The sequence below is a fragment of the Panthera leo genome, chromosome B4 (assembly GCF_018350215.1).
Source record: "Panthera leo isolate Ple1 chromosome B4, P.leo_Ple1_pat1.1, whole genome shotgun sequence".
Taxonomy (NCBI): Eukaryota; Metazoa; Chordata; class Mammalia; order Carnivora; family Felidae; genus Panthera; species Panthera leo.
Window position 1 is genome coordinate 99809441 of NC_056685.1, and position 18205 is coordinate 99827645.

General features: G+C 33.7%; 1 protein-coding gene across 6 annotated transcripts in view; it reads left to right on the plus strand.

Moving 5' to 3' along the window:
* The window catches only part of ZDHHC17 (zinc finger DHHC-type palmitoyltransferase 17), a 103879-nt gene that overhangs the window by 65366 nt on the left and 20308 nt on the right, over nucleotides 1–18205 (plus strand). For all 6 annotated transcript variants that reach the window (XM_042947233.1, XM_042947229.1, XM_042947232.1 and 3 more), the window contains 6 exons: nucleotides 2374–2516; nucleotides 3858–3958; nucleotides 12029–12153; nucleotides 13342–13404; nucleotides 16297–16390; nucleotides 17258–17341. In XM_042947233.1, coding sequence (XP_042803167.1) covers nucleotides 2374–2516; nucleotides 3858–3958; nucleotides 12029–12153; nucleotides 13342–13404; nucleotides 16297–16390; nucleotides 17258–17341 — 610 coding nt within the window. The remainder of the gene's footprint in view (nucleotides 1–2373; nucleotides 2517–3857; nucleotides 3959–12028; nucleotides 12154–13341; nucleotides 13405–16296; nucleotides 16391–17257; nucleotides 17342–18205) is intronic.

The window sequence follows — 18205 nt, forward strand, 5'->3', positions numbered from 1 at the left end:
TAGAGTAGGAGGGAAGTTGCTCTAAAAGGACAACATGAGCAGTCCTTGTAGTGATGGAAATATTCTGCATCTTAACTGCATCAATGTCAACATCATGATTATGATATTGTACAAAATATTGTACTATATTTTGCAAAATGTTAGTCTTTGGGGGAACCTGGGTAAAGGGTACTTGGGATCTGTATTATTTATTACAACTGCATGTGAACCTACAGTTGTTTCAAAATTAAATTTAATACAAAAATAGCTTACTGAATTACAGACTCTAGATGGTAGATACACAGGTATTCACCATAAAATTCTTTCAAACTTACTATATATTTGAAAGTTTCCATAATAAAATTCAAGAGAAAATAGATTTTTCATATCTACAAAAGCAGCACATCACCATTACATCTTTTTTTTTTTTTTTAATATCTTTACAGTATCATAAATAACATGGTAAGTAACATTTTGGAAAAGAAAAAGACAACTCTGGAAACCCCACACATGGATATTTATCCAAGTGAAATGAACTTACATTCATGCAGAAATCTGTATGCAAATGTTTATAATGGCTTTATTCACAGTCCTCAAATTTGGAAACAACCTTTATCCTTGAGCTGGAGATGGATAAGTAAACTGTAATACATCCTATAATGGAATACTACTCAGCATTAATAAGGAACAAACTGCTGATACACACAACAACATGGGGGAGTGTCAAATGAATTGTTGAAGTGAAGGAAGCCAGACTTAAAAGAGTGCATCAGTATGATTCCATGTATACAACATTCCTGCAAAGGAAAAACTATAGGGGTAGAAATCAGATTAGTGTTTGTTACGGGCTGGGTCTGGGGGCATAGGTATTTCAGGACTTGATAGAGCTGTTCTGTGTCTTAATTTTCATGCTGACATAACTGTGTATATTAATCTAACTTCAGAGTACCCAAGAGAGGGTGAATTTTACTGTATGTAAATTGTATCTTTATTTTTAATAATGAAAAAAATGTAGCTATTGCTGAGGGAGAACGAGTACCTTAAATCAAGGCAAGTTACAGATAATTTTAGAAAATACTTCTTTAAATAACACATCTACTTTCTCTGCCACCAACACCCACCCACACTTAACCATACACCCTGTCCTCCCTAGTTATAAATATTCCCTAGTGTCTTTTTTTTTTTTTTTTTTTGAGAGAGAGTGAAAGTGTGAATGGGGAAGGGGAGAGAAGGAGAGAGAGAATCTTAAGCAGGCTCCACATGCAGCATGGAGTCTGACACAGGGCTAGATCCCACGACCTTGGGATCATGACCTGAGCCGGTATCAAGAGTCAGACACTCAACTGACTAAGCCACCCAGGCACCCCTTCTCTAATGTCCTGATACAAAATCCATCTGTGTTAGAGATGAAATAACAAATCAGAAGGGTTATTTTACTACAGCATAAAATTAAAACTCTGAAGTTTGTTATTCAAGCTAAAATTGCACACACTATTTAGAAAATGAATTACAGTGGCTAAATTGGGAAAGATATGGCCATTTATTTATATGAAAAAGTATTTATTTCATTAGAGGCCAACAGTATAAACAGGGTGCTACAAAAAATGTAATATCTTAGCTTTCAAAAAGGTAAATAGTGAAGAAAGTAATGTTTATACTTTGACTTTTATTAAATCACAGCTGGAATATCTTAAATTGTTTTGTCACTTAAGGTTACTCCAGAGACTTGATAGCTGCCTATCAACTGTGGTATGTGTTACAAGGAAATAGGTTTTATACTTAGAAGTAGGGACTTTGTAGCAATTAGACTAGTACAAAAATGAAATGGAACTACCTCCAAAGTATTAAGTGCTCTGCTTTGATCTGTGTTCAGGGGCACATACTCTTCCTTCTATGGACTCTAGGACTCTGTAGACTGATTTTGTTTTCTATTTCATTTTAAGGTTTTTCATTTTAAGGTCATTCAAAGTATCTTCTTCAGGCTAAGCATCGGCAGGATTCTTTATCTGTTGTAGCTCTTAGAACATCAAGTTATTCTAGTTGGTCTTATCTCTAGTTATCAGTGGCCTGTTAATGGGATGGTGTCATCAAGAACTGTTTTCTAGTTTATCCACGTGTTGGCAAGCAGCAAATACTGCTGTCTTCTATTATCTGATATCTAGACCCACTCCTATAATTTATACTCTCATTTTCCACAATTTTAACTGCTTTTAAATTGTCTATAGAAGACTGAGACTAGCATCTTGAATAGTGCCTGCGCATAGTAAACATATTTGAATGAATGAATTTCACTTTCTGATGCATGTTTCCACGAAGATAAAAGTGATTCACATTCAGATTACCTGAAACATGCAAACTTTCTGACTAATTGTTTTGTTTTTTTTTTCTGTGCAGGAATTTCGGCAGAAAGTAATGCTAGGAACTCCTTTCCTAGTTATTTGGCTGGTTGGGTTTATAGCAGACCTAAATATTGATTCTTGGCTCATTAAAGGGCTAATGTATGGTGGCGTTTGGGCTACAGTACAATTTCTTTCAAAGTAAGTGTGTTGTTTTTAACTATGTTTTTATCTGTACATGAAAAGATATAATTTGGACGCTGCTTTGTAAAATTAATGTTTTGTATGTTTAGAATACTACCTTTATGTAATATATTTCATCTTAATTTAGTGTTAAAGAATTTTGGCAGATTTATATCTGAAATCTTTTAAATTTTTAATGTTGAAATGTTGAAATTCTAGAGGTATATTCAATGACAAACTCTAACATAATTTTTAAGTCTAAGATACAATTTAAAAACATTTCAGTAGAAGTAGATTGAGTTCGTTGACCTCTAACTAATATACATATTGCTTATTTCTAGGTAATTATAGCTTTAGCTTACCTTTTCATAGGAGTTATATTTTCTTTGGTCATAAGCAATATGCAAGAAGGAGGTTTGATTTTAGTAGTAAGGTACAGTCTGAGCATATGAAGTACGCTCAGCCTTTTTATTTTCTCCTCCCTCTTTTTTCTTTAAAACATTGTGATCTTTCCCTTTTTTTTCTCCTTAGATCTCATTTTCTAAAATTGCCTATTCAGCAAACCTAGACAGTTGTCTATGATCTAGAACTTCCTACCTAATCTCCATTCCTTTAGTACTTTGTTTTCACCTGAATTTCCAACAAAAAAGAAAAAAAGAGTTCTGAAAATAATTCACATAGAGTATGTTAACTCTCAGGAATAGGCTTAATTCTAGGTAATTAATCTCATTTTAGTGTTTCTAGGGGCTCCAAGGGGTCCTATAAATAGGAAGACTTCACACATAGCCTACATGGATAGTTGATCCTGCCTATGTTTAATAAAATTCATTAATACTTTTCCCAAATTCTAAATTCTGTAAATAATGACCTTCAAATCCATTAAATTGGCCAGTTCATTCTGTTTGAAAAGCTGTACTAAAAGCTTAATAGGAGTGTGCAGGTAAGGAGAAATAATGAAACAGAAAAACTTGAGGATTGCTTTGTACTCATTTGTCAAAATTATAATACATCTTTGATGAATAATATGCTAAATGATAGAGTTACTAACTATACTGAAGTGAATTATTGACTTAAGAGAATAGAAGTAGACTGAAATTCTGAGGCTGAAAAATATCTAGAATAGAATATAATTCTGTTGGTAAATTAGGATCCTCAGAATCTTGCTCACTTATTCAGCTGTGAACTCATTTATTATTGATTACCATGAAAAATGGTCTTGTTATTTAAGCATTCTGGATGTCTGGATTTTGGTTAAACCAGAGTTTACTATGTGGAACATGTGTAATTTTCATTTAAATAAATAATTCCTTTTTACAAGGAAATCTAGAGCTCAAATTTTATAAAACTTGTGTTTTGCAGATCCTTTTTTGATCATTCAATGCATAGTGCATTGCCTCTTGGAATATATTTGGCAACCAAATTTTGGATGTATGTAACATGGTTCTTCTGGTTTTGGAATGATATCCTTTGGTTATAAAGGTCTTATCTAAAGCAAATTTTGTTATTTAAACGAGTGTTTTATAATAATTTAACATTTGGGACTGAACTATCCATGATTTGTTGCAGTAGAACAATATTTCTAGAAAAATAACGTGTGAACCAATGTAAATATTGCTCTTAAATGTTTCATATTTAATAGATTGCTTTTGACAGCCGCTTTTGATAACAATATCAGAAATAATAATAGTAGCTACTATTTAGTATTTGAGTGTTTAAAGGGTATTTTCTTAAATACTTTGTACTCGTTTAGTACACATTCTATATGTTAATATTGTTATCTCCATTTTATACATGAGAAAATTTAGGCTTAAATAGGTTAAGCTGTTATCCTTGCCCAAGGCTACACAGCTAGTCTCTGGTAAGGCTGGGATTGAAACACATACTTGTCTGCTTCTATAACACCTATTCAAAACCTTTACTAAACTGTGATTTTCGTGTTTTATTACCAGACTATGTACTCTAAATATTTTCTTAATATCACAACTTTTTATTTTGTTGTGGAGGATAACAGTTAATTTCCTTTTGCTTTATGAAAAAGCACACAGTGCTGTATCTTCAAATATTTGCTAATTATTTCAATGTAGTATACTTTTACAAAAGTAATATAATCTGAAATTGTAAATGTGTGGGTGCATGTGTGTGTATCAAAGAAATAAGGACAGGGTCACCTTTTGATATTTTTACATAGAAAAAGCTCAATCAGTAAGACAGTCTGTTTTATTAAAATAAAGGCACATGTTTCACAAATGTCTGTACTAAAATCATTTTTTAAAACATTACTATAAAAAATATATAAAGTAGATTTTAAGTAACATGCAGTTTTTGGTGACTTATAGCTATTCTGAACGATTTTAATTACTATCTAGTTTCACTTCACAGTCGTGCATGTTATAACATTGTGTTCTTTTTGTTGTCTGTGTTTTAAACAAAAACAAAATACTGGAAAAAAATGCTTATTTTGAGACTGAGGCACAGTCTTAACGTTTTTACAACGTTATATGATTACTTTCAGAAAGTGGAGTGCTTTTTAAATATTTTTTTAGCGTAAGTATCTTTTGAAATGTTGCCATGTGACAGTTTTCACTAGCTCATTCTGCATTGTACTAAACTTTGACATAAACATTATTCAAGGGTTTATTAACCATTAGAATTATCTTACTGAAATATTTAGTATAAGTAAAATAGATCTTCTTATTTTCATTACCTCATCTATTTTAAATTTATAAAAAGCACTGACCTCTGAAATGACTTTAGTATTCCAGACATACTTTCTAACTTTGTTTCCTAAATTGGACAGTAAATTTTACATCCCGAAAAAAGTCAGATTGACATTTCAGAATAATTTTAGACTGTTGCTGTTCTCTTAATCTGTTGTGCATATAAGTGGAGAAAAGCTGGAAAATTAATAAATTATAAATATTGAAAACTTCATGCCAGAGAGTTTTATGTAGTCTGACTTGAGTTTTTTGTTCCTTTTTTGGAGACAATAAATAGCTATGCAAGTTTCTAAGCTAGGGAGTTGAGAATGTAAGAGGTAGATTTTGAGAGGAAGGTCAGCACAATCAAATCTATTTAACTTGTTCTATTTGAATAATTGTGTCTTTAGAACAGATTGGCATATAGTTCATTTTTTAGATGCACTGAACAAATTGCATATATTTTTCAAATAAAAATTATAGTATGAAAATACCAAGTTTCATACTTGTCTGCACAGGAGTGATGATCATAGTACTGTCTCACAGAAGTCTTGAGCATGAATGTAATAAAGCTTAGGATACCTGACATGTAACAAATGTAAATAAGTACGTGTTATTATCTTCTGCATGACTTTTTGGATCATTGTGTCTGTCTACATCAGTTTTAACTGTGCATTTATGGTTTCTTTTATTCAGATGTTTGTATATGTGTATATGCTACTCATAGAATGTGGAATGAAATCACAAATAACTTTAAATTCTGATTATAAAAAATTGTTTTATACTTATCTATGTTATAAAAGAACCATATCTCTAGACCTTATATGATATTAGAGCTATATTTTTTTCTTTTTAAGTATTAAACTTCTGAGACCAGAGATAGGAACTCAAGAAACCTATAGGAAGAAAACAGAAAGAACCCAGAATAATTTATAATGGAAGCACAAGGGGTGTTAGGAAAGAGTCATGAGGTTCATGATATAAAATAATGATTAAGATATAGAGTTAAAATAGCAGCTGTTATCAGGGACTGCCTCTCTTATTGACCTCAGCCTCTCTGTTGTTGCTTGTACCTCTTTCCTCATGCAACTCATGACTGCGTATGTAATTAAAACTGATTGGTTGTGGAAAATAAGAGTTACAGTCAATTTTTATTATTTGTGGTAATTATGTTCTATAAAGTTGCTGCAAACACTGAATTAGCAAATACTAAACCTATTGCTCCTGGAGAAGAAGAAAATGTCAGGCTCTGGTCACATTTTTGTCCATCAGTCAGTACATAACCTTGGTTTTATGTGTGTTTCTGTTTCAGTACCAAATTTAAGATTTATCGTTGATTGATTAACGTCGGACTCACAGCCAGCTGCACTATAACCCATGCCTGAACAAAGCTTATATCTGATATTTTCTCTGTAAGGCACATCACAGCCCTCATGTGTTTAGGAACGTGAGATAACACCTCAGCACTTCACTAGGAGGCCATTTTAAACAGTAAAATCACCAACAAAAAACACAAACAGGCAAAAGTGTGGCACAGAATAGACCTTTCAACTCAGCTGGCACTACGTGCATAGGGAGATACATATTTTTTGCTACTTTGCACATACCCATGATGACTAAAAAAGTACCGTGAATATTGATTTTAGGGTTACAAATAAATTTTATAGGAAGTAGGCATGAGGATCAACTGTATAAACTTTAGTTTCTCATAATATACCCAACTTAAGTGTTATTGTGGTGATAATGAATTTTATATTGATATAAACTATTCTTACAAGTGAGTTCTTAATGTTTTCTATTATTCATTAAATAATTATCATCTCAGGGTCGCCTGGGTGGCTCAGTCGATTAAGCATCAGACTTCAGCTCAGATCACGATCTCACAGATCGTGAGTTCGAGCCCCATGTCGGTCTCTATGCTGACAGCTCAGAGCCTGGGTCCTGCTTCAGATTCTGTCTCCCTTTCTCTCTGCCCCTCCCCCACTCACACTCTGTCTCTCTCTCAAAAATAAACATTAAAAAAATAGTAATTATCATCTCCTATATACCTTATATTTATTCAGCGCTTTTTGGTTTATAGTTCTTTCAAATCTATTGTGTGAGCTGGTTCTCAGAGCAATTCTTTGAGATTAGAAAAACCACACAAATCCTAATCCTGTTTTCCAACTGTTGGAAGGAACCCTTGAGGTTCAGAGAAGTTGTATGTCTTGCTCAAAGTCACATGGATAGGTTATCAAGAGTCTAGTATAGCACCCACCTTTTTGATGTGATAACAGTGTATCTTCAAATGTGAACATAATTTTCAGTTTTTAAACCTTGCTGGAAAGCAACATGTAGAAAGAGCTTTAAACATATCCTTAACTGGGGTGCCTGGGTGGCTTAGTTGAGTGTTCAGCTCTTGATTTCGGCCCAGTTTATGATCTCATGGTCCTGAGATCAAGGCCCTTGTCAGGCTCTGTGCTAGGCATGGAGCATGCTTGAGATTCTCTCTCTCTCTCCACCCCCCTCAGTCCCCCTCCCCCGGCCTGCCCCCCCCCTCATGTGCATGCTCATGCTCTCTCTCTCTCTCTCTCTCTCTCTCTCTCTCTCTCTCCCCCCCTCCCTCTCCCTCCCTCTCTCCTTCCTGCCCTCCCTCCCTCCCTCTCTTTCTGTCTCTCTCTCTCTCCAAACAAACAAAAAACCCTTAAACATTCATAAGTAAATCATAAGAGACAAGATCAAAAATGTATTTACAAAGCTGTTTATCATAGTACTAATAGGAAAAAAAAATGGAAACAACCTGAGTATCCATCCTGAATGGGAAATAGTTTTTATCAATTAGCTATGTATAGTATGGGATAAAATCGCCATTAATAATGCTTTTCTAAGACTTGATGTGGGCTTATACTTAGGATGTAATAAGTGAAAAAATATATTAAATTATATTTACAGAGTGATTCTAATTTTAAAATGTGTAAAGGATAAGAGTTGAAAAGTGGGTACATGTAATGTTAACAGTTGTTATCTCTGTGTTAGATTCATGACTGATTTTATTTTGTTTCTTGTCCTTTTATTTGAAAATGTTGTTCATTGACCATTTTTCTCTTATAATCAGACAACTCTGAAATTCAGTCATAGCCAGTACAATCAGTTGTTTATTGTGTTGGCACCACTTGTGAAATATTGATGATAGGTTATTAGAAATTTTATGTCTAAAAATAAATTAGTTTTCAGTCAGATTTTAAGCATAAACTGAAGATAGATACGAAGCTCTTCTGGAACTGGGATGACTACATATATAAAAATGAAGACATTGAAGAATTATTGTTTTCACCATCCTCTCCTATGCATTTTTCTCTTAAGCATTTTTTCCTGTAGTTTACTGTTAGAGGACTTCTTTAGTTTTTTTGTGTGTATCTTTTCTAGTTTACTTGTAATATTCTCTAAGCTTTTTAATGCCTATCTTCAGGTATCCAGTCACCACCAATGGTGAATTCTGACAATATTACTATAAATATTCTTGTATATCATTTGTGTGTGTGTGTGTGTGTGTGTGTGTGTACATATACACACACATGCAGGTGTCTCTGAAGTTATTAAAGATAATCTCTAATTTATTTCTTAATTCATGTGTATTTGACTACTCTGTATAATGAATGATGTGAGGGGAGCGTGTGTGTGTCTTCCTTTCTGCTTATTCAGGAACTCATTGCTCCAACATACCCTTTCCTCACTCAGTTGCAGTATCAACCTTGATATTTATCAGTTTTTCTCTACTCTGTTCAGTTTATTGATCTCTTGTGCCAGTACTGTATTATCTTACTACTATATCTTTCCTTCCTTCCTTCCTTCCTTCCTTCCTTCCTTCTTTCCTTCCTTCCTTCCTTCCTTCCTTCCTTCCTTTGTTCTTCCTCTCTTTCTCTCCTTTTCTTCCTTCATTTCCCCCCTCCCTCCTTCCCTCCTTTCCCTTTCTTCCTTCCAGTACACACAGTTATATCAGTTTTAGGTGTACAATAATCGTGATTAAGCAATTCTATACATTACTCAGTGCTCACCATTGTAAGTGTATTCTTGATCCCCTTCTCCTGTTTCACCCCCTCCCACCACCTCCCCACTAAAGCTTTTTTCTTAAATCATGATATCTGTTAGGCCAAGTTTCGCAGTGTTTTTGTTTCTCAGGAATGTTTTAGTTTTTTGGCCCTTTGTGCTTCTGATTAAATTTTTTAGGATTAGCTGTTTAAGTTCTGTGAAAAGCCTAATGCAATTTTGATTGAAAGTCTATTTAAGCTATAGAATAATTTAAAGAAAAGTGAATTCTTTTGATGTTTAGACCTTTGCCATTACAAAGTAACATAGACTGGCTAGCTTAAACAACAGAAATTAATTTCCTCACACTTCTGTATCAGGATGCCAACATGATTATATTCAGGTGAGGATTCTCTTCCTGTCTTACAAGTAGGCACCTCCTCCCTATGTCCCATAGAGCAGGGGGAGAGAGTGAGGTTTCTTTCTTCCTTTTAAATCTTACATAGCTGCAGTCCTATTAGATTAGGGTCGCACCCTTAGGAACTTGTTTAATTACCTCCTAGAGACCCTGTTTCCAGAAACAGTTGCATTAGAGGCTAGGGCTTCATATGAACTTGGGGGGTGGGGGGAGTGAGGGGGGGGGCATGATTCAGTCCATAGCAGAGGGCCAGGGTGGGACTAATGGGAATTCTGCCTTTTTATTCTTATCCGCATGTTCCATACCACTTAATACAAATTAAGAACAACCCCAAACAGCTTGCCTCTCCAGAGTTGTTGTCTTTTCTTGACCTCAGGTTGAACTTTATGGTATAGTGTGGCATTTCCCCTTTTTGAAGCTGTCTCTGGTGTTTTGTAGATAGTTGATTAATTTGATTTACTGTTTTTATTTTATTTTGTTGGGTATTATGGTAAATCAGAGCTGCAGTTCACAGCAGGCATCAAAGTAACATCCAAGTGGATTAAAGAGTTAAATGTAAAACAATATTCCATAAACATTTAAATGAAAATATTGACGACACGTACTTCTTTTTTTATTTAATTAGAAGACTAAACGTAAAAGCAAAAGTACAAGTTAAGTCAAATAGAGCTTCTTTTACTTCTAAAATTGACAACTTTTTTCTTTGATGAAAATGTGGTAGTCAAGCAATATGTATTGTTAGCGGGATTATAAATTGGTATATCTTTCTGGAAATAATCTGACAGTATAAAAAATATACATCAAGCCTTAAATATGTTCATACCCAAAGATATTGTCTCCGTAATATTTAAGGGCCTAGGATATTCTGCTGAGTGCTTTGGAGAATCAGAATAGCACAGGTAAAAAGAGCCCAGATTTTAATATTTCCTCCACCTCTAATTTACTCTGCAGCTTTGGACTGTTTAGTTAACCTCTGCCTCAGGTTTGTCACATGTTAACGTGGGGATAACTGTAGTATATATCATAGTTTTCATGCAGATTAAATGGCAGACAGTCAATTAATAAGTGTTATTTGTTTTACTAGTGTTCATAAAACACCATGGTCTCAATTTTGATTAAAAATGCAGAATACCGAATATAAAAGGAATTATCTCTGGATTGTGGAGGTATTTTTGCCTTTATACTTTTTTAGTGTTTTTTTTTTTTTCTTTTAATCAGGAAAAAAAAAAGTTGTTTTAAACCTTTACAAAGAACAACCAGGCCATTTGTGGAGAGTTTGTAAATTTTTGTTTTTAAGTTTAAAAATTAACTGGTGTGACGTATTATTAAAGCTAAGTTCAAACTACCATTTGAAGATATCTAATCTCCACACTTTTAAAGACCAAGCAAAGAAGTTGTTTAAGCTCATCTGATATTTAATTCTTGAATATCCCCTTCAAAACTGTAGACATTTATTGAGCTGCTGTTTAGCCCCCTCACAAATTTAGTCCAGGCTGTAAGAAGCTGAGCTATTTAGTTACATTTAGCACCTTTTGAAATTGTTATAGTGAATAAAGGTCCTGCTCCTGAATAGTACCAGACTTCGTATTCTTTGCATATGCATTTACCCAGCTTTATTCTCAAGAGATTCTTAGCTGTTGATACTTGTGCCAACATAAAATCTTGAAAATGGTATTTGAGTATTTCAGATATTTGTGTCTCAGAAAATTGTTGCTCTAGCAACATTATTTTTCTTAGTGTTATTTAAAATAGTTTTTGATTCCTCATTTATATTTATAAAGGTTAGTACATTTCTTACATTTTCATTAGGTAGAAAAATGTGAACATGGAAACTTCTGTTTTAAGAAAGTTTCTAAATAGTTTTCTAAAATTAAGGTCAATTTGTGTTCAAAAAAGCAATGGAAAGAATTTAAAAGCAGTCTTTTAAATGCATGGGTGTGATATCTTAACTAGTAGATATATAAAGGTTTTAATGCAAAGAGATAAAGCAATATACTAATATAACTTTGAAGATGAGAATTCCCTTCATTTTTGATCAAAAGGAGTAATGGTGTGCTCGCTTTGGCAGCACATATACTAAAAGGAGAAATGGTCATTTAAAAATAATGATTCACTGAATTTTTAATGCATCACTGACTTTTTTAAAGGGTCAGATAAGCCAATCCTACATGACTTAAAGTTTATAAAGAAATCACATTTTTACTTTTTCCATTCAGTTATGAACATAATTTAAAAGTATATTTATTTTGATGTAATAATAGATAAATCAGCTTGTATTTTTTTTTTTATTGGTAGGTGTTTTGTGTGTGTGTGCGTGCATGTGAGCACGTATGGTAAAATTTTACAGATTATAAGTTTACCTATAATAGTAATTCATTTATCATTGCTTTAGATTCCTTAACTTTAGTCACATCTCAATTTTTTATTTATCCATCTTCCATTCCTTGCCAATAGTGTTGCACTTTTCTACAATTTTGGAAAATCTTGGAAATCAGATCCAGGGATTATTAAAGCTACAGAAGAACAAAAGAAAAAGGTAGCAAGATAGAATCTAACTAGTCACATGTGTTTAATTGTGAAATTATCAGTATTTATACCAGTTATTAGAGTACAAAGAAAGAAACTGTCTTTTAGAACATAAAAAAGTTTCAAACCAAACTGAGATTGTGCATAATTATTGCTCGCCCTCGGTACTCCTGAATGCCTGTCCTTACACTTCCATGACATTTTTAAATTTCATGTTTCTGTCCTTTATAAGAATTGTGATTGCTTTGAGGGATGAGTACAATATTTTAAACATCTCTGTAAACCCTCAGCAGATAATAATGAATTCAGTAAATGTTTGTTAAATGTGTAACTGGAAGACCAAAAAAGTGGTTGATAGTGCACATATTTTGTTTTAATAATATTTTTATACACCACACACACATATTATATATGCATATATATATGTATATATGTGTGTGTGTGTATATCTATATCTATATCTATATCTAATCCACAGCACCTCTCACCTAAAGCTCAGGTACTTAGGAAACCAAATTGACAGTCTGAAGGTGTCACATAAGAGAATTAGACTGGAGGCAGTTAAATTATCTTAAGAGCTATTTTATCCAGTCTCTGAAAACAAAACAAATCCTAATGAATTATTTCTGTCTATGAAAGACTAGAGCACTAGCAAGTTCCTAAGGACTAATCCCCCCCTTCTCTAGGCTGCAGAGGGGTTGCTACCCTTATATTTAGTTTTCTTCAGACATTACTGCTAATTGATTTGCTAGGTTTTCTTAGTCATAATCCAGTTCTGAAGATTTCAGTTCTTTATTGAACTTAAGTTTATTTTCATGTCTTAGTCATCACAGCCTATATAGTCCTGTTCTTAGTGTAGGTAACTTAGTTGTATTCTCAGAGGAGTAAGTATCCCCCTAAGTTTAGAGTTGTTTTCAGATATCCAAGAAATAAAATTCCTGTGTTCACATTACAATGAGATAGCAGAAGTAAATGAATGAAAGATTTTATTATTTTGAACTGAAAACATTGGTTAATTAAAAATGAACATCATGTTTAGTGATGTAATAGCAGAAGTAAATGAAAGATTTTATTATTTTGAACTGAAAACATTGGTTAATTAAAAATGAACATCATGTTTAGTGATTCATATTGATGGCACTATAGTTGGTGAACATTGTTCAGTTTGAATAAAATATATATATTTTTTAATTCACAGACCATAGTTGAACTTGCAGAGACAGGAAGTCTGGACCTCAGTATATTCTGCAGTACCTGTTTGGTAGTATTTTTTTTCTTTATTCTTTCCTTTCTCTTCCCATGGCAGTGGCATAGCATAGAAGGGGTGGGGAACAAGGAGAACAGTTTCTTCTGCTGAGCACATTTCAGGCCCTCCACATTCCCCCACAAGTGCCTTTTAGACCGTAGTACAAGAAGAAAGATGGTAAAAAGATGTCTCCTCCCAATCTGCTTATCCACCCTGGTGGTAGACCTGGACTATACTTCTGATTCGAGGTGCCATTCATTCATATTCATCCTTAATCTCTTTTTCTTTCTTAATATGTAACTCAACAAAGAAACTAAGCAATAAAGTACTAACAAGGTTTACTATGATTCTCTAATATTGTTTCCCTAGGTATTTTTAAGAAAAAATTTATTCTATTTAAAGGTCACAGTGGGAAAATCCGTTAGATAACTTTTAAGACAACATGGCCTGTAAAATGGTTCCGTTTGAGTAGTTATCTCTTTGTAGTAGAGTGTTTTTGCAGCTTTGAGCACTATTAAAAGTTGTCATCTTAAACCAGGTCATAAAGAAAGATATAAATGAAACTAAATAGCATTTATTTATGGAATCAGGTATAGTAGTACTGACATTGTTTATTTTCATAGACATCCCAGATTTCTATAGCATAATACTATTTGTGTTGTAATTATTTTCTTAATATTTATGATTAGTTCTTGTGAAAAATCTATAGACTGCCACAGTGGTTAAACCATGTTTTCCTTTGTAAAAGTAGAAATAATCCCTAAATCATACCTGAAACTAAATGCTCTTTTATACTTTTAAGATATAGACTACAACTGAACTAATGTCTTAACATGTGAATAATAACAAGAGAATTGACTTAATTCAGGATTATGGAGTGGGTGTTTGAAGTGGAGCTGTAACTCTACAGATCCTTTGTTTCACCTAACATTCTTTGACCAAACAGTTATGATTTTCAGTATTCAGAATGTATACTGCTTTACTTTTGGTAGCAACTTTAGGGTGTTGACTAGATTCTCTTGCACTTGCAATCATTCTTTATAAAAAGGTTTTTGTTTCTATGCTTTACAATGGTTAATTTACAGAATTGGCACCTTAACGTTCAGAACATTTTTATATTCCGCTGTTCTTTGGAAATATTATTTTGTTCTACAAAGCCAAGAATGAATTGGCTGATATGTTTGCCATATGGCAAACAGATTCTTTATAGAGTCACTCGGTATATTTCATTGTTAAATAAATATCTGATGGCAAGAACAAGACTATTTTTATTATCATAGTATAAATGTTTTGTTATATGTTGTGTTATTGTAAGCTGTGTACTTCTGGATAGATAGTTCAGACTGACAGAGGTAGCTGTCATAATATCGGTGTCCTTCACTTTGATGAATAGACAAGTCCCTAAGAAGACATATATAAATCAGAATTTCCTAAAAACGAATTAATTACTCTGTAAGTGAACTGAGGAGCCTATCATGTTTAGGAGCCTTGTGTCAGTGTTTGTTCAGAATTCATTGACAAGTATTGCCCAAAGGGGAAATGTAGCTGAGGGTTGGAGGTGGGGGTAGAGTTTGTTTAATACATCCTTCTTCTTTCTCCTAAATAGCTTTAATTTCATATCTGTGGTAAAGAATAAGTGGCGCTTGTTTTTAAGGGTTCACAGATCATTTTAGTACATGTAAGGACCACATAGTCCACCTATGCTTTTTTCCTAGTACCTCAGAATGGTGTCTAACCTATTGCAAACTGGTAGAGAAATGGCAGTGGTTTTTTTGAAACACCAGTAAAGGATATTATAGATTTTGTTTCTGGCATGGGTTGATAACTAGCTCTTGTCACGTATCCAGCATTAGGTCTGCGTAGCCCTTTGGAGGTCACTAATGAGTTCTTTTAGTCACTTGACTGATTCAGAGTAATATAGAGAAACTTTTCACAATACTTAAAATAGTATGGCATCATAAACATGAATTTTTTTATTACTTGTCAAGAGCTGAATAATGTATTTTATGTTTTTGCAAGTAATAGGGACTACCTAAACTTGTTAAGCATGGTGTACTTTCTCAGATGGCTCATGCAGTTCAGCAGAAAAGATGCTGTACCTTAATCTCCGAGATCTCAGGAGCCACTGAAAGAGAAAGATATGTACACTTACTGCTTTTTGCTAGATTTGTTAACTTTGGGAAGACATTTTATTAATGACTTTGAATTTTATTTTATTTTTAAAAAATTTTTAAACATTTATTTATTTTTGAGAGAAAGAAACAGAGCATGAGTGGGAGAGGGGCAGAGAAAGAGGGACACAGAAGTAGAAGCAGGCTCCAGGCTCTGAGCTGTCAGCACAGAGCCGGATGCGGGGCTCGAACTCATGGATTATGAGATCATGACCTGAGCTGAAGTCCGACACCCAACCGACTGAGCCACCCAGGCATCCCTAATGACTTTGAATTTTAAGAGGTTCTTTTATTCACTTCGAACTTGACCTTCCTTTTAGTAAGGAAAAATTTCCTTTTATTAAACAAGAACCAGTAACATGACCATTAATCACAATAGATTTTCATTTGGAAGCCTGGAGAGTGATTTTTTTTTAATCAGAAATGTGAGGGATGTGAATTAAATATAATACCATTCATTACAATAGCAAATAGGTCTGTGATTCTTAATTACTTTTGTAAAGTTATGGTTCTGCCCATTCTTAGGAGTTATATTCCACACTAGCCCTATCCTGTCTTTTCTTTGTTGTTGCAGTTGAAATTCCATTGAAGAAAACAATAGTGGTTTTTGTTTTATTTTGTTCCTTTGGAAATAGAGTTTTGTTTTCTTCTTAATTGTATTTTGAGAAAATAAATGTTCAGCTTCCCTTTCTTTGGTATAATGCCTTTCATAATCTTTTAACATGCTTGTTAACAGATACGGAAACCAGTGAGGTCCAAACACTGTGGTGTATGCAACCGCTGTATAGCAAAATTCGATCATCATTGCCCATGGGTGGGTAACTGTGTAGGTAAGTTTTATTAATGATTTCTAGGTATGTTGTTCATTTAAGTTATTCTAGGTAACTAGTGAATTACAGTTAAATTAGATGTTAGAAACTTCATTCCTACACCCTACTACAGCCCCATTCCTCCCAGTTATCTTCTGGTTGATAAAACAGCAACTCAGCTGTGAGAAAGTTATAAAACCAGTGTCTAGGAATGATTGATATTTCTCTATCAGTTCTTTTTGGTGCCGCCTCTTTCCTGTTTTCTTTAATGGGTAATAGTGAAATTGAGAAGGAGGCAGAATAGTATTGTGTTTTAGTTAAACTGGAGAAAGTAAGGCAATAAAAATACCTGGAAGGATGTTGTGTACAGAAGCAGAGAGGGATGACCGATGGAATTCTGTATACCTCAGTACTCAAGAATGGTGTGGTCCAAGGAGGTGAACTAAGTGGTCTGAGAGATAACCCTAAGGATTTTATGAGGTGACAGCAGGGAAACATTACAGAGATTGCATAACCGTTGAGAAGAAGCCTTTAAAAAGTTGGATTATAAGGTTTATGCAAATAAAGATAAAATAGAGTTATTTTAAACCTCACAAAGCAAAACAGTACATTAAAACTCAGAATTGAGATTCATTTGGTTCATTGGGACTCTTGACTTCAGAATGAATGTCATTGCAGTCCTTATATCTTTGCGTGTAGTTACAAGCATTCTTAAGACTTTTATTAAAACATTTATTTTCCTGAGGAGCATTTAATCAAGTAATGTATGTGTTTATTGTCCAAACTGTATCACACCTTTCATGGCATTTGTCTATCCCCATCCCCAAAAGGTGTATTTCTAGTTGTTTTTTCTTAGCTGAAAAAAATTGCTTCTGTGTTGTTCTTTAGGTGCAGGCAACCATAGATACTTTATGGGCTACCTATTCTTCTTGCTTTTTATGATCTGCTGGATGATCTATGGTTGTATTTCTTGTGAGTACAATTAGCTTTTTACCTTCTTAAGACAATTGTATACTTTTGCGTATTACCATGTTAGCAAAATATAATGGTGATAAGTCTTTTAACTAAAAATTAACGGCTTTGGACACCTTACTGCACTGAAGCATAAGGAAAAAATAGATATAGAACTATAAACATACTCAACATATAGCATAAGCAACAGAATTATAGTTAATTCTGAAAATCATGTTAGCTTAATAGGCTTTGCAAAGCTTTTGGGTAAACTACATCAACATTTTTCACATCACGTGCTTGCCTTACTCTAGTAGCTTACAGATTTTGTGACTGTGCTAGTTGCTCTTCCTTACCAGACAGTTGGGAAAGTATAGTGAACTTCACACAGAACTTGAAATATTTTGAAAAGTAAGGTGTAATTATTGCTTGCTAGAGAATATTAAAAGTTACTCTTTTAAGAATAAATTGCCATTCACTTGATCATATGGGTATAGAGGAAATGATGTTTTTGTTTTGTTTTGTTTTTTACACTGAGAACATGGTTTGAGAAGGGGTAAATGAAGATGTTAGTTACTACGCTTCAGGGCTTGGTGGTACTTATCATAATATATATTATAGCCTGGCTTAAAAATAGGACTTGGAAGGATGATTTCCTAGTCCTCTTCTCCCACAGATATTAAGAATAATGTCTGTTATTGCCCTGATGAAAAAGGAGGCTACTTCCTCAAATAGAGATTAATGGAGAGAAATATTTGATAAAAGATCTTGACCTAACTTCTGGCCCAACACACCAGAGAGAGAATACGGCCTAAAGCAGCAGTAGTTTTTATGGCAGCAACTCTCAAAGAGGATACTTTTGTTTTGGAAAAAGCCCCTCTCACG